The 25,185-nt window shown below is 40.0% G+C and overlaps 2 protein-coding genes, 1 long non-coding RNA gene and 1 pseudogene across 3 annotated transcripts; 1 reads left to right on the top strand and 3 right to left on the bottom strand.

The window, feature by feature from the left end:
* Positions 1 to 2,485: 2,485 nt before the first annotated feature.
* On the top strand, positions 2,486 to 3,115 carry LOC120288132. Its single transcript, XR_005546410.1, has 2 exons — positions 2,486 to 2,702; positions 2,798 to 3,115. It is a non-coding gene; the product is annotated as an uncharacterized LOC120288132 (long non-coding RNA).
* A 1,127-nt stretch (positions 3,116 to 4,242) lies between these two features.
* Positions 4,243 to 11,828, bottom strand: LOC108957253 (annotated as a pseudogene).
* Positions 11,829 to 13,643: 1,815 nt separating this feature from the next.
* On the bottom strand, positions 13,644 to 14,829 carry LOC104418580. The gene is made up of 2 exons (XM_010029960.3): positions 14,182 to 14,829; positions 13,644 to 13,977 (listed from the first exon to the last, which is right to left on the bottom strand). The coding sequence occupies exons 1-2, from the start codon at positions 14,710 to 14,712 to the stop codon at positions 13,924 to 13,926; spliced, it is 585 nt and encodes a 194-aa protein (XP_010028262.1). The 5' UTR covers positions 14,713 to 14,829; the 3' UTR covers positions 13,644 to 13,923.
* Positions 14,830 to 22,967: 8,138 nt separating this feature from the next.
* Positions 22,968 to 23,901, bottom strand: LOC104418579 (calmodulin-like protein 30). Its single transcript, XM_010029959.3, has one exon. It carries the CDS (start codon positions 23,845 to 23,847, stop codon positions 23,299 to 23,301), a length of 549 nt encoding a protein of 182 aa, XP_010028261.3. The 5' UTR covers positions 23,848 to 23,901; the 3' UTR covers positions 22,968 to 23,298.
* Between the last annotated feature and the right edge of the window lie 1,284 nt (positions 23,902 to 25,185).

Raw genomic sequence — 25,185 nt, 5'->3', positions numbered from 1 at the left:
GATTTTCCTACTTAACTTGGCAGGATGTATTTAATTCATAAAAAGTAAAAATATTTAAAACTCGGTTAGCAAGATTGAATAAGTGCGATAGGTTTATAAATTTTTTGACTATTTTCACGTGTAACTTTATATGCTTGGTAAGCAACTTATACGCACATAAGCATCGCATCTTATTTTGTAGTGTCCAGTCAATTCAAATTAGATGTGGGCGGGTGAAAGATGTGTTCAAATCCTCTTTGGTGAAATCCTTGTTTCCATACACCATATGGATCAAATTTGAGATGCACAACAGTAGGAGGACCTAACACAGAACGAGAAAGGCAATGACATCAAAAAAAAAAAAAAATCGACAGGCGTCAAGGTTAATTGGCGATCGAGCCCTAACGCAGAACAATTTGTCAATGGATGGCCGGGTAAGAAGCCCAACAAGAAGCCTGTGAAAAAGGGCCATGTACATTTTCGGAAGGCCCAAGCCCACCAAGAAACTGACCCTAATTAGAAAGCCATGAACGACCTCAACACCACGTGGTCCCGGCCTTCTGCGAAATCTCGAACCACGTCCGAACACCGGGCCACCCACAATGTAACGCGCCAGTCGTCATGACATTGCAGGACGAAAAATGTTGGAGACTATAACTTGAGCAACGCCCCCAGGGACGACAAATATGAATGTAATTCAATTTCTTCTTTATGAAGTAAGCGGAATTTTCATCTATGAGGTGAAAATCATCCAAAGTTATCCAAAATATCATAAACTTATTGTGGAGCATCTAATTTAATTCTAAACCTTTCAATTACGCCAATACAGTCTTAAACTTATTGTACAACGACCAATTCAATTATAAACATTTCAATTGTGCCACAAACCTTTTGATGATTTGTCAATTTATTCCTAAATATTTTTATTGATTTATTAATGTAGTCCTTTAGCGATTTCTAGCTAAAATTATCCATAATGACTATGGAACCTTTTTGTCCCTAGAAGCGAAAAGGTCGATTCTTCCTCAAGTCCGAACCCTCATTTTTGACTCTTGGACATCAGCTTCCGAATTCGGGAGGCATTTGGTTACATCAATTTTCAAGATTTTTTTTTCTCATGATTTTGCTTTTAGCATTTGGCAATCGACTTTCACTTTTGGTCCTCACGCTTTTATTGATTAGCATTCTAGTCCTTAAACTAATCTCCAAGGATAATTTAAATTCTATTTTCATTGTGAAAATTAGGAACAAGCATCATCCAGGTTGGGCTGGTCCAGCACCTAATCCAAAAATTGACCTGGACAATGTTGGTCCCCAATGTTTGGGACTGAGGGTCAGAGATCTAATCTGATTCTAGGGTCAACCCAAGACCAACTGATTATGTTTTCATTTCATTTTTTGTATTTCTCCAAAGGACATACGTACCATTGCAACTTACATATTCATCAACAATGAGATATTAAGCAACCAAATTATGAACATTAGTATATATCAAATATGAATATGAGATAAGGTAATAATAAAAATTTAACACTTACTAAAAGCAACAAACTATAAAAATGAACATGTGAGGTAAACGAGGAGAGGCCAGAGGTGAGTGGACAGATGCGAGCAGCAAGGTGAACCAAGCAAGTGAGAGGAGCAGCAAGTGAACAAGGAGAGCAAGATGGCGAATGAAAGAGGGTTTCTATTTATTTTTTTCCATTTGAATTAGGGTGGGTTTCTTTTTATTTTCTAATTTACACGGCAAACTAAACTGTGAATAGAACAAAGGAGGGGTGCTAGGATTTACAGTAAACAAAACCATATAATATATAATATATAACATATATAGGGTTGGTCCTGGTCCAGGCCAACCCTAAAGGATCAAAAAGCAACCCATATAGTGTAGGGTCCAGAGACTTCGGGATCAAGGATCGACCTAGGACCGGCTGAAGGGTTAATTTTGGACCAATACTCAGTCCTAGCGAAATTTGCTAAGTCAGCACCAGTTAATACGTGGGGCACCCTATTGAGGCCTCTAAAGCAAATTCTGCTCTTTTGGTCCTCGTGCGTCCGGAGCCTTCAAATTTAGTCCCTTTGCTTAATGGTGGTCGTTGCGCGGCCGTCCGAGAATTTCCCACCTCCCGGGAGCAGCGGATGGCCTTCGGCGCTGGGGAGTGGCCAGTTATCGATTTATTCCGACTTTTATTTTTTTTATTTTTATTTTTATTTTTATTGAATTTTTCTGCTCTAGAACGGCATTAAATAACTATTGTACACGAGACATGACGAAAGTAGGAAACACCAGCTGAGGCTGAGGGGAGACGAATCCCTCCCAGCTTCTTGCGCGTGAAGCAAAATTGATGAGCCCCTCTCTCTGTATTTAACGCCTGCTACGGTCTTTTTAAAATTTCGAATTTCAAAAGGGTGAAAAATAGAAAGGAAAACGGAGGCCCCTTCGTTCAAATTTTTCTCTTTTGCCCGTTTCGAAATCTGATTGCGTTGCGAGCTGGTGAAACTATATATTCTAACGTATCAACAGCATTTTAAAATTCTCTGGACTTCACACTTCGAGAGCTGCAGGTGCTGGCGGAAGATATGGAAGTTCACCGCAGCAAAACGGAGGAGGAGGCGGGCCATGGGAAGCCGGGGGCGGCGGTCGCGCCGGTGCTGGCAGCAGCGGAGATCGAAGAGTTCTTCGCGGCCGTGGAGGGGAAGCTCCTGCGATATTACAAGGACAAGTAAGTCACACTGAGAAACAACTCTCATTATTATTATTTTGGGTATAAAAATGCTCAAATTTTAAATTAGTTGTTTTTTTTTTGTGGGTATTTAGGTATAATTATGATTTTGTCAAGGACGAGCCGGTGGGCGGGCGGTATGAGTGGATTAGATTGAAGCCTTGAAGGCTGCTGAGTGATGAGTGAAAGAAGAATTAAGCAAGCAAGGGTTTGGTGATATCTAATTTGGTTTACTTTTGGTTAATTCGGGAATAATTTGACTGGCCATTTTGAGAATTATCTCTCTTATGATTGGCTAGGGCTTTCTCTGTTTGTTTCCCTTTGTTCATGTACAGTCTTCATGTGTTTAGGATTCCATCATTATTATGGTGAAGGGTGTTGCTAAACACAAAATGGAAGAATAATTCTTAATATTTCCTAGTGTGTATATATTCTTCATACATACATACATACATACATATTATCTATATATATATATTGGCAAGATAGCAAAACATAAAGGGTAGTGAAATTAGTTTTCGTCGTTCTGGTTGCTAAGACAATAATTTCGGTTCATTCAGGAAGAAATGCGATGGATTTGTTGGTGTAAGATATTAATCGTTTGATAAATAGACTAAATCACGAAAAAGAAAGTGCTCGAAAACGAGAGTTTTTGGTAGCCTAGCTCCAAGTGTGCTGTTGTTGTTATATATGATTGGTCAATGTATTTGGAAACATGCATCTCTGCATTTATATTTACTAATAAGGTGATTACCACAATTTGCTACAAAGTAGAAAATGGGTGTGAAGTCTCCTTTATCTCGAGTGTGAATTTTCTTCCAGAATAAAAACATTTTTCTTCGTTGGATTATTTTCCAACACCAAACACTAGAAGTTAATAAAATTATTTTTCTGAAAATTATCTTCTCTCAAACAAATGAAGCGTAAGTATCCATCCATATACATCCCAAAATATGAGTTTAAGAAATTAGTTCTTGACCAACATTGCCATCACTGGATGGGAGAGTTGGAGTTTGAAAGCCACTACTACCGAAAGGAAAAAATGTATATGGAAAATAAAATTGGTAGATATTTTCTTGAATGCATCTTATTAATGGCACTTTTATGGCCATTTAAAATAAGAAAAAGGAACATTTATCAAGTTGCTTTGAACGTGGAAAAAATTGACACATTCAAGAAAAATCGCCTATTTTAAATAAAAGTATAGGTAAATAAGGTAGATTTCACATATATTCCAAGTTATTTATGACCCTTTATCAGCGCGCGGCCCCTGCAAATGTAACTCAAGAAGGGGAAAAAGAGAGTTGAATTTTCATTGTACAAATCTAGGAAAGTTGTATGCATCATGATGCCATTGGGTTCATGTATCTGAAGTACTGTGTAGTCACCAGCTGAACATGACCAACATGTTCATCTGCAAGACTTTCATTAACATCTGCATAGGTTGCTGTTTTGCTATCTTCAATAAAAATCAAAATGGTGCACCTTTAATTCAAGGCGGACACCGGATCCGGCTGAAATATCGCTACTGGAACCTTCCTTATCTGCAGAATGTAGCCTTGACCGTGTGACGGTATGTCCTTCTGTAGGTTGGTAACTTCGATTTACTTCTTACGATACCTATCATCCTGCCAAAAGTTTGTGTAAAACGCAAGCATCGATATGGTAAGTCAGTCCACGGTCAACTGTAAATGCGACGATTTTTGGTGCAAAGTGAATATGATAGCGCTGCACTATCCTTAGGTGGTCATTTAGGGCGCACATTATAAAATTTCTAGAATATAAATCAATTTCTATTACTCGAACAAGTTTTTGAACAAGAAAATGTGTTTGATAACGATTCAAAATTTTTGTTTTTAAAATAAAAATTCGTTTGATAACATAATAACATTTTTATTTCTAGGGGCGGCAACGGCCGGTTGGCAACGGGCATCCGACGTCCAGTGGCAAGCGGCTAGCATTTAGTGGCGAGGGTCTAGTGTTCAATGGCCAGCGTCCGACGTTCAACAACGAGTGTCCAGCGGTCAGCAGCTGACGTCTAGTGGTGAGTGGCCAATGACCAGTGGTAGGTGATGGGTGTCTAGTAGCCAACAACCGGCAATGGGCAACCGAAGTTCGGTGTTTGACGATGGGCAACTGGTTAGCAATGTTCGGCATCTGACATCCGGCTTCAATAGCAAGTGTCCGGCAGTCAGCGGCCGACAACCGGCGGCCAGCAGCCAGAGGTCAGTGGTTGACGATCGGCGATGGGTGGCTAAAGTTCGATGTTTGGCAGTTGACGGCCGGTCGATTATGGGCGGCTGACATCCGACGATTGGTGGTGGGTCCGACGACCGATTGTGGGCAGCCAATGGCGGGCAACAAGCGGTGGGCATCCAACATCCCATGGGCGGCAAGTGAGTGATGAACAATAACGGGAGTAAACGATGAAAAGAGTTTTGATTTCTCACTTTTGTTCCAAAAATTGAAAAACTAAAAATTCTATCTTCTAATTTCTACTTCAAATCTACTTCCAGAATAGAAATCTGTTTTAGAAATGAAAAAAGAAATTGTGTTACCAAACGGATTTCTATTTCAAATTTGTTATGGGAAACTAAGAAATAAAGAAACAGACAAATAGAAATTTTATCATGCGTATCCTTAAATAAAGATTTACATGAGAAAGATTGATCAGTCCACTAAATCTCCAAGCATGTACTTCAATGTCATTGGATTTGGAACGGAAGTATCTTCATTATTTTTTGACAATCAAGATATGGAATCCTCAGGGGATATAAGAAGACACCCAGAGAAATTCTGGTTCTTTATAGAGGATTTGGTCAGATAACATCGAACTCACAGTTCATGCAGTTGACAGTCAGCGACGTGTACGACGAAGAAGATGCAGGGAGCATAATATCTCAACTGAAAAATTTAAAGAAACATCGATTGTTCTTCAAACTATTAGCAGGAAATATACTGGTTTACTAAAGGAGTACCTTCTGCTATACGGAGGCTCAACTCCGCCATTCCTCCACCTATCCATAAGCGCTTTATTGCTCCAAAAAGAACTACTTTCTCTCAAAATCTCACCTCACTCTTTTCCAATCTTATGACCTTGGTCTGTTCATTCAGAACCGGAAGAGGACCAAAGAACAAGTCTTAACACTTTGTCCTGCAGTCTGTTCAGTTGGTTCAGTTCAAAGCCATCGAACATCGGGAAGCCATCCAAACCAGCTTGGATAGAGCGGAGGATGGTCTGCACGAGTGAAAAACAAGGCAGGCCAAAGCCTATATGAGTAGCTTCACCGCTGTTCTTTGCTTTCAGCCATCCATACAGATCGTCGGGTGTCATTACGTTAGCATCCAAAAGTTCTATTGCCTGTCGTTTCATGGGACTCGATCATTTCCATCCAAAAGCTGTCAGAAAGTGGGAAAGTTGTGTGGACTAGTGATTTTCAGCAAGTTCATAATGATCTAAGGCTGCGTTCGTTTCGCGGAAAATATCATGTTTCTGGAAAACATTTTCCTGGAAGTTATTTTCCTGAAAAATGACTCTATTTTCCGGTGTTCGGCCAAAATCTAAAGTTTGAGTGGAAAATATTTTCCGTCGTTCGTTAGCTCATTTAAATTGTTTAGAAAAAATTATCAAAAATTAAATTTAATATTTTTAATTGACCACAAAATTTATTTTATTTATTTATATTTTTAAAAATCAAAATTTTTATTATTTTTTATTTATTTTTTCTTTTCCTTCCCTCCTTCCTCCTCCTTCCTCCACCGTCGCCTTCTTCCTCCTCCTTCCTCCTCCGTCCGCCGCCGCCACCTCCTTCTTGCCTCGACGATGGCCGGGCCCAACGGCCGACCAAGACCCGGTGGCCAAATCCGACGAGCTCGAGGCTCGGCCGATCTCACCCGAGCTCGTCGGATCTGGCGACAGAGCTCGAGCTCGCCTGGATCCGGCGAGCCGCGAGCTCCGCCGCCAGATCCGGCGAGTTGCGGGCTCCACCGCCAGATCCGACGAGTTCACGGCTCGCCACCGCACGACGAGCGGCCTGGACGGCGGGCTCCCCACGAGCCTCCCGGCGCCGCCGCGGAGCTCCCTCTTGAGCCGATCCTCTCGGCGGCTTCGAGCCGCCGGGAAGCGGAGCGCGGCGGTGGCGGCGCGCGGCGGGCGAGCGGGCGGGCGGAGCGGCCGGGGAGGGCGGAGGCTGGTCCGGGAGAAGGACGTCGTCAAAGCCGACTTCGCAGCAGGGAGAGCAAGAGAGAGAGAGAGAGAACGAGAACGAAGGAAGAGAAGAGGTGAGAGGCTTGGAAAATGTCTTCCTCTTTTCAAAAGAGGAAAATATTTTCCAAGCTGCAAAGAAGGAATTTTCCGGTCAACGGAAAATGTTTTCCTTGACCGTGATTTTCCGCCCACCCGAACACCGGAAAATATTATTTTCCAAGCTGCAAAGAAGGAATTTTCCGGTCAACGGAAAATGTTTTCCTTGACCGTGATTTTCCGCCCACCCGAACACCGGAAAATATGGAAAATATTTTCCTGGAAGTTATTTTCCGCGAAACGAACGGAGCATAAAATTCATCTTACTGGTCACCACTAATAGGACCCCGAAGAACCTAATTTACCTGCACCATCCGGATTTCTTGTATTGTCTCCCTCACTGATCTTGACTGAGCTAAGCTATGCAAAAGCAGTCAACGGTGCGTCTTCAGATGCAGAGGTGGTTTTGCCTCTATTTACATGATTTCCTCCAACCGACAGCTCGGATGGTTGAGAAGCCTTTTGCTTTCTGTACGAAGGCCTGGCTGTGGGAAACGTTTTTGTTTTGTCAAAACCTCCAAAATTAAGTGGTCGACAAGGAAATTGCTACAGCGTTGCATTCGTGCTAGTCATAGCGACATTAGGACTGAAGGGCACGACTTACTTACTTTGGAAGTATAGTTCCCTCCTGAAGATACAGACAGTGGTTCGTGTACTCAACGAATTCAGCAACCATCGCAATGACATAAGCTACGCCACTCCAAAAAGATCTTTCCTGCCTCCACAAAATTCCACAGGGTTGGAGTCTAGTATTTCACAAAAATGGTACTGATGAAAAAGAAAATGAACAGTGAATTTGGGGGCAAACTTGATACACTATGCCTGATCCATATAGTCTTATAAAGCAGCTCAAAAGTGCAGCTGCTAAAATGCTTGAAGCTGCGGCAATGGGCCACATAAAAATTGTCAAACCGGCAATCGGAATGCAGGCAGTTTCAAGAAAGGGGCCCTCTTAGACTGATAAGATCGTGTATTAATCGCTATCAGCCCCTGAATAGCTTGTACGGAGTCTTGATGACCATAATAGTGGTGTAGAGGGGGACATGCACGAGTAGCTCCATCAGTCCCGCCAGGATACATCCGGCAAATTGCACTAATCTACAAAACCAAAAGAGAGAGAGAACGATAGAAGTTGGTAAATTTAGTTGCTTCTTAATGACTGCTTCCAGACTACGCGGAACACGGTGAACCTACAACTTTGCTGACTTCAATTATTTCCATAATCATGAACTAAACATGTCACTGTGGTTCATTGAGCTGCCTGGATCATCGCCCCCGTATTTCATCAACTTAAATCGTTAAATTGAACTATAGGAAAAAGAAGTTTATTTTAACGTTCATTGCTAATGTTCGGTGCACATATTACTATGATTAATGAACATTAAAACCGACAATCTTTCAGAAACAAAGCAACAAAAAGCACAAAATGAATATTCACTGTAAATCTACCTAAAAGTCTGCACTTCATGTGTTGCCGCAGATTCATGTAGCACCTTCAAGTAAGTCGGCTAGTGCATGAAATCTCGAACCATAGTACAACTTCCTTTTATCGTATCCCATGTCCCATCTGTTGACACCTAAATTTCATCTAAATTAATTAATTTAAAGTAGTGTTAAAGATTAGGAATTAGTCACAAAAAGGGTTATTAAAAAAAGAGTTTAAAATTTAAAAAAAAAAAAAAAAAAGAAGAAGCGAAAATGGTCGGGTCGGGCCGGATTCGACCATGGCCCAACCTGCCCCTCTCTTTTCTTCCCCTCGCACTGGGCCTGGCCCAATCTCCTTTCCCTTCCGACCGGCCCAGCCCCTTTTTCTTTTCTTCTGCTGGTCTTCGCTCGAAGACTTGCAGAAGACAGAGCAGCAGGAGGGCAGCGAAAACAGGGGCGGCAGAGGATCGGTGTGGCAGGAGCGGCATGATCCGCAGGTCGGGAGCACCCGGCCGGCAACTGGTTCGGTCGTAGTCTTCGCGCAAGTTCCTGCAGAAAAAAAGAGAGCAAAAAGGAAAGAAACGGGAAGAAAAGAGGAGGCAAGGCAGAGGATCGGCATGGCAGGGCTTTCGGCGCGATCCGCGGGTCGGGGAAGCAGACCGATCGACCAGCCAGCACGGCAGGAGGTCTTCGCTCGGAATACTTGCGGAAAAAGGAAAGATGGAAGTATAAGACCGAGAGGAAAACAGCAACACGAAAAAAAAAACCAGAGGGAGCGAGCTTGAGAGAAGGAGACGACTAGGGAGAAAGCTAGAAACTGCTTGGGTGGAGTGTTGCTCACCCCTCCTCGAGGCCAATTGCTGACTTCTAGCCGACGCCCTTGAGAGCAAGACTTTTCGTTCCCAAATCTCGGCATTTTCCGGTGAGTTTCCTTTTTGTCCAAATTGTTCGTTCCCGAGGATCTCGGCTCGGGGATATCGCGAGGTGGTCGACTGAAGTTCGATTTGTCTCGAACTGGCCTTCGCGCTGCCGTCTTCGAGTCGAGTAGAGGTTTATGACTGAAACTCATTCCCATGAACTCTCTCGGCACTGCCCTGTTTTAGTGATGGAATAGCCAAGCGAATTTTCTCTAATTCTTGAGTTTATTGTGTCCGGCTGAGTCAATTTGTTTGATGTTGAGCGTTTCCATGTGTTCACTCGGGTCTAGGTCTAAGTCTGAGTCCTAAGAAGTGGCCAGCGTCGTTTTCCTCATTTCTTGCCTGCTACGTGCTCGATGAAACGCTTGAACGAAAACTGTGTAAACCTGTCTTTGTGCTGTGCATTCTAGTCGACTGCGAAGCTGCCTCCTCGTTCGAAGAGGGTCTTTCAGATCAAAACATCTAATTTTTAGAAAAGTCATGACTTTTGACTTTAGTTCATGTAGTCTACCTTTGTTTCCCTGTGATGTGAGTTTATGGCCATGCATTTTTTCTGTTTGAAAATCGAATGCGTTGGTTTGTAATTCCATGGGTGTTCTCCTTTTACTGGAAAAAGTGTGTGTAAATATGTTCATGAGAAGAGAAGTTGGCTTTGAAATGGCCGTGAGTTGTGAGCAATGGGCTTGGTAGGTTTAACGAGATTTGGGAGCTAGTTTAGACAAATCCAAAGATGTATTTGCGTGTCGTCACGTTATTAATCGACTTGTTAGCCTTGGAGTGTGGTTTTCTCAGGTTTACAGCCATACTTTTCCTTCTCCAGCCCATTTTTTGCTTGCTGGGCAGTTCGAAATGTTAGCTCGAAGGGTTTGGTGGAGTTAGTCCAGTGATGGTGATCGGGGATTGTCGACGACGCGGATATTATTCTCGTGTGTATACGAGTTGTTGAAAGTTGGGGCGTTTGAAGTTGAATAGTTTAGTATTCTGTGCGTTGGAAAAAGTTGTAAGCGTACTAGAGAGAGACGGACCTACTGGGTAGAGTAAAAGAAAAATAATAAAATAGAAAAAAGAAATTAAAGAAATGTACGAAAAATAGGAAAGCTTCGTTTCTTTTAGATCCGATTGGGTCGAATCCGGAGTTTGGGCCGTGTTTGTGGGCCGTTTTAGTGCATAAGGTTTGTGGGCTTCGTTTTAAAACAAAAAATTTAGACTAGGTTGGGCCTGATTCGAATTTAATTGAAGCCTTGCTCTTTTCCGAGTGGGCCAATCAGCCCGTCTCCCAGCCGGACCCGACTCTGCTGACTGGGCCGAACCGGGTCGGATTAGACCAGATCCGACCCGGTTCGATCCCAAAATTTATTATAAAAAAAACAATTTCGAAAATAAGAAAATGTAAAAAAAAATTAAAAAGAAAAATTTTAAAAATTCGGAAATTCTTTAAAAAAATCGAAAATTTTAAAAAATTGAAAATTTAATTTTTTGAGAAAATTTAAAAAATTTAAATATTTAAAATATTTAAAAAATTCGAAAATTAAAAAATGATAGAGTTTGGTTAGGAATTGCTAGGTGTTGTCGTTTTAAGTGTAATTATGCATTTATTTTGATTACATCGTATGTTTAGATTGTATATCTTGTTATGTTTAATGGTATGTGTGTAGTTATATAGTATGTTTAATAGTACGTGTTTAGATTACACTTGTATGATCACTTTAATATGTTTGTGGATGAGTAAAATCAATCCAAATTGCCTGACAAAAAAAATCATTTTGCTAAAATGAACAAGATTAGGTACCGAAAGGGCACTAATTGGTCAATTAGTGTAATCAAGTCCCCGACCCTAGATTCTCTGGTTGTGTAGGAAATGTGGCATCCTTCCATGCCTCACTTGGTTTCTAGCCAACCCTAATAGGCTAGTGGCGACTCATTTTGTGCTAAATTTCTTAAGAATATCTCAACGTCACCCAGAGTATGGGCTTGGGAGAGCTCGCACCTAATCATGGGCCTTAGGTCCGTCCTTTAGGTCGCGACACCATCTTAGGATATCGAAAGAAATGAGAGGAAAGGAAAGAACCAAGAGTACCTTATCAGAGTTGGCATTAGCATGAAATTCCTAATTCCAGACAAGATTAAGCTCCTAGTAAAAGTTTCAGTTTAACGCAGTGGAGGAATTTCTTCGATTCATCCTCGCGTCTAAAGGCCTCGAAAGACAAGATCCAGCGCACCAAAAAACCATATCTAACACCAACAAGAACAGTCCTGACCAAACTCAAAACCAATCATATTACAACCAAAGCAGGCAGGACAAGATAGATGACTCCTTTAAGAAGGCCATCAAGTTCATTGATCCTGCAATAGAATCATCCAGGACAGATAAATAACATATCATAGAATATGATGGAATAGAACAAGTGAGCAGTAATGCTAGTGTCAATAGACAATTTATGGACATAATTACTTTAAGTGTGCAGACTGTTCAGGCAACATTTGTAGGTGACAATCCTAGAATCACCCTAGCATTCCCCGATATCACAATCAATTGGTGAACGTTGTGACGCCCTTGCCTAGTACTTGCAAGGGCATGCGAGCCCTCGATGGCCCTAAGTGGAGGGGAAAAAAATAAAGAAAAAATTATTAAATATTAATTTAAAAAGTCAATGTCTAATAGTACCACATTAGCGTTGGCCATTCAAAATTTGCTAAATAGATTGAATTGACACATAAACAAAAAATTTTAAGATTGAATTGGCCACAAAAAAAAAGAACTTCTTTTATCATTTACCAACTTTTTATCTTACCAGTGGCATAGATTTAAAAACCATTATATAACATTATCAATCTTTGTTTGCGTTACTTACGAATAAGGTTAAGAATTTGCGTTACTTACGAATAAGGTTACGAATTTGCTAACTTACTCCAAAAAAAATAAAATATGAAGTCACCAGTCATTGGTATTTACCAGCATGTTTTCACAGGTCAGTTTTTTGAGAAAAACCTACCAATGAGGGGCTGGAAGGATATTTATCCATTCCAACCTGAATTGGAGGAAAATATGGATGCCAACTTGGACCCTTAATACCAACGTAACAGTGTTAACCCTCACGTCAGCAAATACCGCTAGTTTTTTTTTTTTGGAAGAAAACGGCTTGATTGAGCTGATTCTAGACCAAAAACAAAAAAACAAATGACCGCATTTAACATATATATATTCAAAGACAATGCTGAATAATTAGAAAAATTTTAGGACGGTCTATATCATTACTCCCCGTACCGACAGACTTATAATTCATATAAACAGTGTGGAAAAATAAGCCCGCAACGGGACAAAAACATTCAAATACAAATAGAATAACTTGCGCATGTGTTCTCTTTTTGGCGATGTTCGCAATATAATTTTCCGGATGAATCCAAAATTGCAGGGCTACATGATTACACAGCTTGTATGATTGCTTCATGACAAACTGATACGGAATAAACGGCAGAAATCGGGGGAGGATCAAGGGTGATTCTTTAATTTGGAGTAGACTTGGAGTCGGGGGCATCAAAGCACTTGACCATAAGATAAAAGAGAGCATGTGCTCCTCCTCCTCTGGTTTCTAAACTAAGCAAGCTTCGTGGCTCAGCTGTCATATCGAATTTCAATTCCTTCACTGGATCAGAAACCGGATTTGAAATTGATCCTCTTGATCTGCAACTTGGTATCATTAACACAACGCAAAGGATTTTTTTTTCATTTTCTTTTTATTTTTCATATGGATTTTACTTCATGTCCATGATCTTCCCCGACCCCCCAAGACAGCTACTTAGGTAGATCTATCCCAACGTTCATATATATATATCTTTTGGTTTCTTTTTACGATGACCGGTGAATATCAGAGATTTGGAATATCAACAGAAAAAATAGAATGCGAGTCAACACTTAGATGGATTATTAGATATGAAATTATTTACATTTACTGGGGCATAGGAAATGAAATCTATTTCATTGTACTTAATCCCATTTCCGATATCTTAATTCCAAAAGTAATCAATGGTGAATATTTATTCCACTCTCTCATTTTTCTTTCTCATTTTTTACTCCATCTTGTGTTTTTTCTCGCTACTTTCTTTACATATTTATCTTTTTGTGCCATATTTTCCTCCATCCTTGGCAAGTCCCAGCTTGTTGGGTTTTATAGAAATGTACATTCCCTATATGCGAAATGTACAATGCAAGATGTTGATTTTTTGGTAATTCGAAAATCTTTCCTCTAATCAGAAACGGAACCAAATGGTAGTCCTTCTATTTTTAATAGCCTGTGCTTTTCACGGTAATCAGATTTGCACATTCATTGACAAAATAAAGAGATAATTTACATTGGCACATCTCCACTCAATTCGAAGAGGAAAAATTAAAAGCCCCCCATACAAAAGGAGAAAAAAGAAAGAAAAGAAAAGACCCCCTCAAAGTGCTAATGCGACAGGGATGATCCAAACATTGACATCTCCAATCTTGTCCAAACGTGACTTACACTAACTTCAGAACGAGCAGTGAATCACACCACCGAAACACAAGGCAACCCAACCACACCAGCTGAATCTCCTATAATACCATCTTAGTGTCTCTGCGGCCCGAGCCTCCATGATTCATCGCTCCCTGCATCGAGTTCACAAGACCATTAATTAGACATGACTCTCGATCGGTGATTAGTCTGTTTTCAAGAGGGCTCGACCAAGAGTCGCAATATGCTGGTTAACAAGATCCACGGGTTCTCGACGTAACAAGACTTATATCATAAATTTCACATGTAAAACTTCTAATAAATATTTTTCGTTATTTTACCCAGAAAATTGTACTCACCGGTGATGCCTTGCCAGGAGTGATAATCTTCTGATCATCTGAGGCCAGATCACACTTGTCACTGTTGAATTCAAACTCAACAAATTTCTCATCGCCGATCGTCTCGACTGATCTCTTGGACGCAGTGTGGCTCGTCTTCTTCAGGCCCAGGATCCCCCTCCACCTAGCGCTTGCCCCCTTTGGGGGTTTCACAAACACGCCATCATCATCTTCATCCTCATTCATCAGAAGCTCATCTCTCAGAGTCATCTTTGGGAATATCGCGTCCTTAAGAGGCAACAGCCTTCCCTTGAAGAAGAGCTCGTCCGCGCTCATCATGGAGAAGCTCGCAACCGACGATGACGACGACTGTGAGAAGAACTCAAAGTCTGCGGATGCGGCTGCTGCAGCTTCTGATCTGGGACCCCTCGTTGCATCTTGCTTCGTCGAATAGTTCGGGTCGACGAAGTCGTTGGAGAAGGAGATCCTCGGGCTCATCGGTACGCCCTTGTACTGAGGCTGGTCGGAATTGTACGTGTCTATGCATGCCATTGGATTGTGATTTTCTTTCTCGAGGTGGTCTCGGATGGGTAATGAGGGTGGATAGGAGGAAGGATGTGTGAGAGAAATGGAGAGAATGGGATTGTTTCTTTGCCTATTAATGGTGGACAGTGTTTCAAAGTTGCAATGAAGTGGGAGTGCCTATTTATATCTAATTAAATAGAGGATGAGGTGTTGGACGTATTTGTTACGATATTCTAGCCATGTTATTTCTTTTGGCTATGCTCTAATATGATGCAGTTTACAAAAAACTTATGAAAAAAAACAGAATTTACAATATTTGACTGATTGTAAATTTATTTAAGGAGGTAAAATTCCCTTTTAACGGTAAAATCGAATGGGGGTAGGGTCATATTTTCCCTTAGTTATGATAAAGAGCTAGAGGACGAATAAATCCAGATACCAGTGGCAAATAGACTCTCTTGTCACACATTACATCAAATGACCATATTACAAGACTACTCACCTCGTAATTAAGTCAAACTCAGATTAAGCCTAGCAAAAGATCTATACTTTATAAGTTCTTTGCGTGGAAAGATCCATATATATCTCGGGATTATCTCACTCTCATAAATCACAATCATATTCTGCTTCTCTTCGGAGTCCTATTAAAAAGTACCATGGAGTACTTCTTAATTTGAACTAATTTAAGGGTGGTGAAAAATATCATATTTCCGGAAAACATTTTTTTTTTTTAGAAGTCATTTTTCAGAAAAATGACTCTATTTTCCAAAGATTCGGCCGAAACCTAAATTTTGAGTGGAAAATATTTTCCATCGTTTGTTAGCTAATTTAATTGTTTGAGAAAATTTATCAAATATTGAATTTTAATATTTTTAATTGACCAAAAAATTATTTTTATTATTTATATATTTTTTAAAGTGAATTTTTAATTATTTGTATTAAAAAAATAGATTTTTTTTTCCTTTTTTTTTTCCTTCCTCCTTCCTCCTCCTTCTTCCTCCTCCTTCCTCTGTCGCCGCATGCCTAACGATGGCCAGCTGCCAAGTGACCAACCAAGACTCGGTCGCTAGATCCGGTAAGCTTGAGGCTTGGCCAATCTCGCTCGAGCTCGCCAGAGGTTTGTCGGGCTTTGGCGAGCCGCGAGCTCGCTGGATCTGGCAGCAGAGCTCAGGCTCACCTGGATCGGGAGCTCGAGCCCCGCCCAGCTCACTGGATCTAGTGAGGCCCAAGCTCTGCCCTAGGTTGGCGAGAACTCTGTGTCGCCCGATCTGGCGAGGCCCAAGCTCGACTTCACCAAATTAGGCTAAGCGGAGCCTCGCCGGCCTGGGGCAAGGCTCGAGCTGGCTTCCAGCCATAGCCCACGACCAGGAGTGAAAAGGAAGCAGGGCACGTCACGGAGATCAAGAACCGTTGGATGAGGGGACGCTCCGCCACTGCTAATCATCCACATCGAAGGAGGAGGAGGACGAGATCAGAAACCCAGGGCTTCATGAGGGTAGAGATCCAGCACAGTTGAATGAGGGGATGCTCTGCCGCTACCGATCATCGGTGTCGAAGGAGGAGGAGATGAGATTAGAAACCCTAGGTTTCGCGAGAAAGAGGGCATAAGGAAAGAAGCAGCACGAGAACGTGTGCGTAAAGACGGGAAAATGATTTCCTCTTTTGAAAAGAGGAAATCATTTTCCACAATCTTATGAGAAGATTTTCCAAATGGAAAATATTTTCTTTGACCATCTATTTTTCACCATCCGAACACCGAAAATTCTGGAAAATATTTTCCCGAAAGTTGTTTTCCGCGAAACAAACGGACCCTAAAGCTCAAAATATTCATTGTGCAAAACACGAGGTCAAATATGACAACAAATGCATTATAAATTGCAAAGCTCCTTTAGTTAGTTATTTAATCAGTGTCTTTGAGGCACTCTTTCACCAAATTCTTCTCATAATTAGAAAGAGAGCTCCTTTTCTTTTCCAAAATAAACCCCTTGGAACGTAGTACCTTTGTTAAGCATACTCGAACTAACATAATAATGGTCGCTCCAATTTGAATAATCACACATGCTCTAACCCTAGAGTGACCTTCCACTACTTCCACACAATGTCCAACGAAACAAGAGCATGTTACTTCGAGGGGCAACAAAAGTTCCCGAAAGCAAACTTGGAAACCACGTGTTCCTCCGATCTATGGCCACAGCCAGCTCATTGACTCCTGATTACGTTCCAAGTCAAAGTGCCAGTCAAACTAATCCATGATCAATTAGCGCAGAGAACTGAACTTAATGGATCGAGCTCACTTCGCACAACATGTTTTTCCACATCGAACGTGGTGGTTGCCGTCACATACATCCATGAAATGTATTCTTTTCCAAGGAGACAATGAGATTCCCTTTTCCTAACACTACCTCATGCTCTACCCCACATGGTTTTCTCTTCCATGTTCATAGCAAGGGGAAAGCCCATGGCTATCCCACATGCATCTCTCTCTCTCTTTTCTTTTTGCCTCTGCCTTAATAATTCCCTTAAAATCTTCAGGTTTTGTTCCTTATTTACTATTATTTTCTTTTTTGTTTTATAATACACCGAGGTATGCATTGAGACCTTATTATCTGGAGCGTGAAACATCCTATAAGCCGCATAAACCGATTAAATTCGGACATTTGGCTTTTGTAGGCAATCCTGATGCAAAGCACTTTGCATGCCCAATTAACTGTGCTCCCTTGAGGATTATCCTTTGCATCCAATTTTCTTTTTCTTTTTATACGTTTGTTGTTTTAGATGAGTATACATATGGATGTGTTCATTAGGAAAAGTTATTTCATTGAACTTAAATATATTAAATTAAATTTGAATTGTTGAATATGGTGAAACTCACGAAAGACTGATATCAAGCCTATCATATTTAATGTTCCAGATTCAGTTTAGTACATGAATCGCATCAAATGGCTGACATTCAGATCGGATGGCTTATGACACCCACAATAACTTTGTCGTCCATTGGGGCACAAAAATGTAGAAGTTCCCCTTGTATAAATCTTCTAGATCCAATTGGCTTGTGGAATTGATATTTTGGTGCATCTGTATTAAGCTAGACGTGGGAGATGCTGGTAATATCTTAGAAATTGGGATTTCAATCGACTCTATAAACGATTTTCGATTATGTCATGGTAGCACGCCACCGTGCCCGATGATACCATTTACGTACCACTGCAGAACTCGCCGTTTATGTCGGGAGCTGATGACGTTTAAGATTAAAAAAATCGAAAGGAGTGCACCATACGATATAGATTAAGCAAAAAGTAGAAAGGTAAAAGTAAATTCAAACGTGCTTGATATCATGAATAGCTCTCTTTAGGTGAGGGTAGTCATCACGAGTGAAAATCTATCATTGGTGTGAATTGTGAGAATACACCCAAAACAAGATCGAGTCTCTCTCCATTTGAAATTTGAACGGTGAATTGATATATCTATTTATCAATCGAAATTGTTGATACATCAACAATTAAATAATAAAGAGGGGGATAAGGACATCACTATTGGAGCTAGCAGTATCACCTAGAAGGAGGTAAATAGATAATTTTTAAAAGTAATTGACGGTCTAAAGTGGAAATAAAAACAATCAAGATGAGAATTGTCAGACTCAAGTGAAATCTGAGTGTGAATACTAACGATCACTGGTGCACAAGAGTCAAAGTCTAAATATTGATAGTGACATAATGATCACTAGTATGAAAAAGTCTATCGAAAATAGCAAACAAGAGATTAGAAATAGAGAAAATTGCACATAAAACTCATAGTGGCTCTGTTGTAGAGTAAGCTAACAGTTTCTCACACTGATAGGCTTTTAACTGGATTTCACTAGTCATTCAATAAGAGGTTACACAAGTGAGTGATAGTCTTCAAGTAAATGATAGGCCTTTCTATCTTGGTCAATCTCTTTTCAATGCCTCTCAAGGATTATAATTTTTGTAGCTACAAAAAAAAGCATAAAGGTCGAGTTCTCTTGCATTTTGGAATAATTCTGGACCTCACTTTGCTCTTCGGCACCTTGTTCTCCTTTTATACTCCTTCACTTCCATTCCACACGTTAGACAATCTTCGGAGATAATTCTCCAATTAATGCACTGGACGAAATCCGTAAAGAAGTTTGAGTAGCCATTGAGAGATAAGATTTAAACCCCCATTAATTTGATCTAACATACAAGCAAATTTCTAGTTTCCATAAGTAGAGTTCTTCAATTCAGGAAAGCAACTTGTCTTCGTAATGATTGTCAATTAATATGGATGTCTTGCTTAGAAGTTCGATATCTTCTTTTTACAAAGCCAATTGGCTTACAAAATTTCAAAGCAAAACTATTCTTAAGATTTAAGATTAATTGTTGCATTTTATATAGAAATCATAGCCAAGTTACTAGCTGTGTAATTAAAATCAATAAGGCCTGCGTATGAATACACATATATACACACACATACATACATATCATGTAAATTTTAGATTCTTATATTGTCCAGTTCTAGTAGACTCTTAAGATATTTGACGATTTTGACGATCTCCATAGACAAGCATTGTCGATATCCATATTGTTGATGTCCATGTTATTGCAAGATGATATCCAACGTAATTATCTTCCGCCACGGCATTTGAGCAACATTAGATAGAGTCTGAATATCTTGAAGATTTAGACTTCTCTTCATGGCCGCGATATTCAAACAACAATATATTGAATTTGAATAAACTTCTCTTCATGAGTAATTCTCGAAAGAAGATACTTCTATGCATTTATCAGATTCAAGATAACCAAGGAAGGTTCGTCAAATTCAGAATTTATTAAAAGGTTTTCTCAACAATCACAAGTATTATAACTTTTGTATGGTGCTTACTTAAATGCCATAACATTTTTTTCGGCCACTTTACTACCATGACTTCAAAAAAATAGTTTGTTTGAGTCCTATAGCTTTCGATTGATTAGTTGAGTGTTATAACTTTTTAAAAAATTTCACCAAAGTGTCAAAAATCTGACGTAACGTTAGCACTCATGGTAAACGTTTTAAAAAACTCATGGCACTCAAGTGACGGATTAAGAAGTCATGGTTCTTAAGTGAGCGACATACATAAATTGTGACATTCTTGATTGAAAAAAAAAAGAAAAAAGAACTCAATGAATAACATATAAAAGCTATGACACTTTTGGCGTCCTTTTTCCTAATGATGAGTTAAGAATTCTACCACACTACATTATATAATCTCGCACTCTAAGAAAAATCACACACAAAATTGAATCCCAAATATCTATTTGCAATAGGACCACCACCAATTTCGTCGGTGTTGGTGGGGGGGGAGAGAGAGAGAGAGAGAGAGAGATTTTCCTTGCAATAGGACCACCACCAATTTCGTCGGCGTTGGTGGGGGAGAGAGAGAGAGAGAGATTTTCCATCAACAACACTAGAGGTTTGTGACCTAACGTGTCGCTTATGCGGAGGAGGTCACTAGCCAAAGGCAATGACCAATATAGTGTCATCATATTAGATTGCAACTTCACACACTTTGACATGCGCACCCTCACACGAGAGAGGATTCACCTATATAGTTTCGTACTGAAAAACATGGAATGGTCTAAGTGAGTAATTTCTCAATACGTAGAGAGTGAAAGGATTCACCTATATAGTTTCATGTTGAAAAACATGGAATGATATAAGTGAGAGTAATTTCTCAATGCATTGAAAATTTTCTTAGTATTGATAATCACTTAGTGCTAGATACTCGGATGGACAGCAAAAACTCAATTTATTCGCCAAAGCCAATACACATTGGAGGGTCTCACTTATAACTATTGCATGGCTTTGTCACTTACTTAGACATTCAATAGAAGCTCAATACTTTTTTATCTGGGAATTACTGAAAACTCATTGACATATCTAGTTAAGCTCACAGACACTAGAAAACTTCTTAAACCAATAAATTAGAGACCAATGGGAATATTAACTGCAAACTACATCAAATCTCTCATAGGGGATATTATAATACAACTTACACATGCTAGTCAACATTAAAGTTTCATAATCGATATAGCGATTTTTCAGGCGAATCCAATGAAGGAAGCGAGACTCTCGTGCACCACCCGCTTCTTGCTTAAGATGCAGAGAATGAACTGGCCAAGGCACTCACTTTTTGATCCCCCAATTAAAGAAAGTCCCCACGATCAAGGCAGGACAAAAGGAGTGGCTTGATCGAGTGACCGAAAGCAACATGGCCGGGGAGTAGATTAAGTAGAAATGTGGCTTTCCGCCACGTGAATTAGGGTTGTCAATCACATGGGTTGAAATATTTTTTCATTGTCATTGGGCAAATGGGGTTGAGACATGTGGCGAATTAGCCCCCAATAAAGACGAAAGCTGACTAAGGAAGAGCTTGACCAGTCTAACCGGATTGCGCCGCCTCCGAGCACAGTCGGAGAAAGAGATTAAAGAATGAGAGATGTCTCAATGGCGACACTACTGTCAATTAATGTTTTCCACAGAAAGATGCTTGACGCATCCTCTCTCATGAAAATTTGATTTCTAGCATTAAAACTAAACCATGAATAGGAGGTCGTGTCAATTATTGCTTTCAGAAGCTTTACTATGTATACTTAATATGGAATGATTCAATTTTCAAAATAGTGATTAGAGAAAAAGTGTCAGAAGAGTTATAAACCTTTTGTATTTGTGTTAATTTATTCCAAAATCTTTTATTAGTGCTAATTCAGTTGTAAACATTTTTATTTGGTGCAAATTTAGTTCTAAACTTTTTATTGGTATCAATTTAGTTCTAGAACTTTTGATCTTGTGTCCATTTAGTCCTCAACCTTTTGATTTAGTGCTAATTCAACCCTTCTGGCTAATTTTTGCCTGATATTGATGATGTAGACGTTGGTCGGCTCATGTGGCATAGCCGGTGCTAACATTGACAATTTTTAATAATACTTTAATATTTTTTTCAATTATTTATTAATTCATTTCTTTTCTTTTCTTTTTCTTTTTCTTATTTTTCGCCTCCTTTTTCTTCCAACTGATTGCCGGCTAGGAAACTTCGCCCAAAATTAGTTGGAATGACTAAATTAGCATTAGATCAAAAAATTTATAACTAAATTGATACCAAGTCAAAAGTTTTAGGACTAAATTGATACCAATAAAATGTTTTTAACTAAATTAGCACCAAGTTAAGAGATTTAGAACTGAATTGGTACCAATAAAAGATTTAGGATTAAATTGATATAAATACAAAATGTTTAAAACTTTTCCGACAATTTTCCCAAACAATTGGTATATTAAAAATTATAAAATTATCTCAGTCAAATGCTTAATCACTGTAGAGGTTCTTGTTTCGAGATATACAGTAAGAGAGGGTAAGCGTTGTGCAAGAAAAGTATAAGTTGGCTTGATAAAGTAGAGAACGCATGAGAGAAGGAACAGCCACAACCCCCTCCGCACTCATATGTGGAGCTGGAATCTCAAAAGTTTTTTTTTTTTTTTTCCGTTATGGTTTGATCTATTATCCTATTTCTACATATATTTAATTAGGAGTTTGTTCCTTAGGATATTTGTGAAGCAACTAGTAAAAAAAGAATCGATTTACAATGTATCAATTGTTCATATGAATTGTTTAACGTTTAAGGTCAATTTTGTTGTATTCTTGAGTCCTGTCATATTGTCGATGATCCGCATCCTCACTTTCACATGTAAGACGTCTATTTATTGAGTTTCCCTGATGCATACGTGGGCTCTGGGCTGATTTATGTAGCTTTAGTCTTCACAGCCCGCAACCTCCAACACAAAAAGCATGGCCGAAACACACCTGCCAACAATCCGAACGGAGCCATCCATCCAGCCTCTATCATCATGGGAGGATGGGATCACCGACTTACCTATTAGAACATTAAATAATAAATGACGATTTCATCTAATAACTTAAAACTATTTAAAATAATCGACTTTGATTTCATAAAATCTCACATAATATAAGAGCTTGAGGTTTTTGCTTTCCTATTCAAATTTTCACATTTAATACTAGGTAAAAGACTAAACTAAGTGTGATGGAAAGTATTAAAATATTAAATAATATATCATGCTTTCATCTAATATCTTAAACTTTAAAGACAATCGGCTATAATTTCACAAAATCTCACATTACCAATCTCAAGTTATCATGAGTGCATAAGACTCCGTTGTGAGTGCAAAACCCTATGAGAACACCAAGTGTGGTTTGCTCCCTTGGCCTTGTTATCAAAAAAAGAAAAGAGAGCCAATTCTCTAAATTAATGAGTTTGAAATTAACTTGCCATTCATCAGATTTATCCATATAGAAAATGACTTTTCAGCAATTGAGCATGACGCTTATGTGCTTTTTGCTCTTAAAATCATGCGATACAATGATTCGAATTGCGATTACTGACCGCCTAATAAAAGTACCATCTGGAATCCAAACAACAAAAGCACATGAACCTAATATGTCACCAAATTAACCACGATGCGGTTATAAGTTAACAGACTTATTATCCTTTGTTTGTCCCGCTTACGATCAGTACCTGTTCCATTTGAAAAATAAAACTATAAAACCTTGACCGCTCAGCGGTTTAGCTAGCACTGCTTCATGGTACGAGTCATCATGTTCGTGAACTCGTCCATGTTGACGCTGCCGTCGCCGTCGGTGTCCACCGCACGGACCATCCTCCTGCAATCCTCCAGGCCCACGCTCGTCATCACCTCCCACAGCTCCTCCGCACTGATTTGCCCGTCCCCGTCCAGGTCAAACAATCGGAATGTTCCCTCGATGTCGCAGCTCTTTATCCCGCCCCCCGGGCCGTGGTGCACCTCCAGAAACTCCTTGAAGTCCACAAACCCGTCCTTGTCGGCATCCATCACCGAGAACGCCTCGGTCGCTTCGTGATCGCTGATTCCCTGGCCCAGGGCCCCTATCGCCAGCTTGTACTCCTCCTTCGTGATCTTCCCGTCTCCGTTGGCATCGTACTTATCAAACACCCGTCTTATTTCCTCAGTGGTAGGTCGATAAATTCTCGGCGCAGCGGCAGGTCTCTGGCTAGTGTCCTTGGATAGGCTCCGTTTGCCTAGCTTGAACGATGGTATTTTTGATAGAGAGTATTGGAGATTAAGACGGAATCTTGACATTTTCAGGGAGTAGGTATGAAAAATGTCGAGCAAGTTAGGAAAACCTAAGTCAATCAGAAATATGATGGTTTCGTTCCCAAGTTTCTTCTTTTATAGGCATACGTTTGTGGTGATTCTTTAAGAGACGTGCCTTAACTTTATTCCTTATGGGAGGGAGATGTGAGACAAAGATGGACACCTGACATTTGGGTATTCGTTGTCCAAAATAAAAACTTTCTTTTTGTATTTTTGTTGTAAACCCACTTGAGGAATTTTCATTCTTGACAAAAGCAAATATGATATAAAGGAGAGGTCGGCTGATTCTCCGAGTGAAATGATGAGGAAAAGTAGAACCTTTGCTCTGGATTCTGCAATGACAATTTGAATTGCAACACTTGGATTCGATTCCAATGAAAGTTTACAAGTCTTTATTCCATGGCAATTTTAATTTCTCGACCACTAGAGTAAGTCCACCTTGGAATTCGATTGGAAAGTGCATTTATATTAATATGCGCATAGTTGACACAAGAGGTTAAAAGTTAAGCCATTCAGTGGATCTTTTGTACTAAACTTATCATACGAGGTTAAGTTCATTGGACAGTTTACTCAAACCAGCGAGTGTTTTGGTGAAAGTCAACGAATCAAGACATTTTGCATTAGATTCGAGTAAGAATCCAGACAAATCTCGTAGAAAGCCCAGGCTCCTGGGCCGTAAGCCAGGCAAGGTGATGGTTGCCCGGCCGCTTTTGGGCCGGTTCTCGGGCAGGAGCCTGGAGAGCTCTAGTCTCGGGTCATTTGCCGGGCACCCAACTCATTCCAGGCGAGCGCCTAGCCGTCAGGCTCGGTCCAAAGCTTTGGTCTTCTGGTCTACTTTTGACCTATCTTTCTCGGGAACACAAACACAGATAAGAGGGGTCATGTCTTGGGGTTAGAAGACGCATACATCACTCAATTATCAACTCAAACATTAATCTGACATCCAACCTACGCATATATTAGCATATCATTCGGTGATTAAATCAACACTAATAAGATATGCAATCTATGTGTAAATCATTTCCTCTTTTAAGTCTAGTTGATAGTCATTCGATCAAATATGTAATAAGTGAAGGATCGCTTCGTTAGCGATCAAGTTATTCATGTGTCCTAAAATATGCTCAGCAGTCCATATAGTTTATTCTTGTGACTCAAGATAAGTCGTTCAACAAATTTGCCACTCAAATTGTTGAAACGCTCGTCATCGGCCTATTCCTTAGGTGGGAAACCTTTCACGATTGTGTGCTTGCTGATTATTCCAAAGGTCTTGTCTTAACAGTAAACTTGTTATGTTTGTTGGGCCATTGTTGTCAAAATGGAAAA

The sequence above is a fragment of the Eucalyptus grandis genome, chromosome 9, assembly GCF_016545825.1.
Source record: "Eucalyptus grandis isolate ANBG69807.140 chromosome 9, ASM1654582v1, whole genome shotgun sequence".
Taxonomy (NCBI): Eukaryota; Viridiplantae; Streptophyta; class Magnoliopsida; order Myrtales; family Myrtaceae; genus Eucalyptus; species Eucalyptus grandis.
Note: the sequence above shows the minus strand (reverse complement) of the source record. Positions and strands in the feature narration are given on the sequence as shown.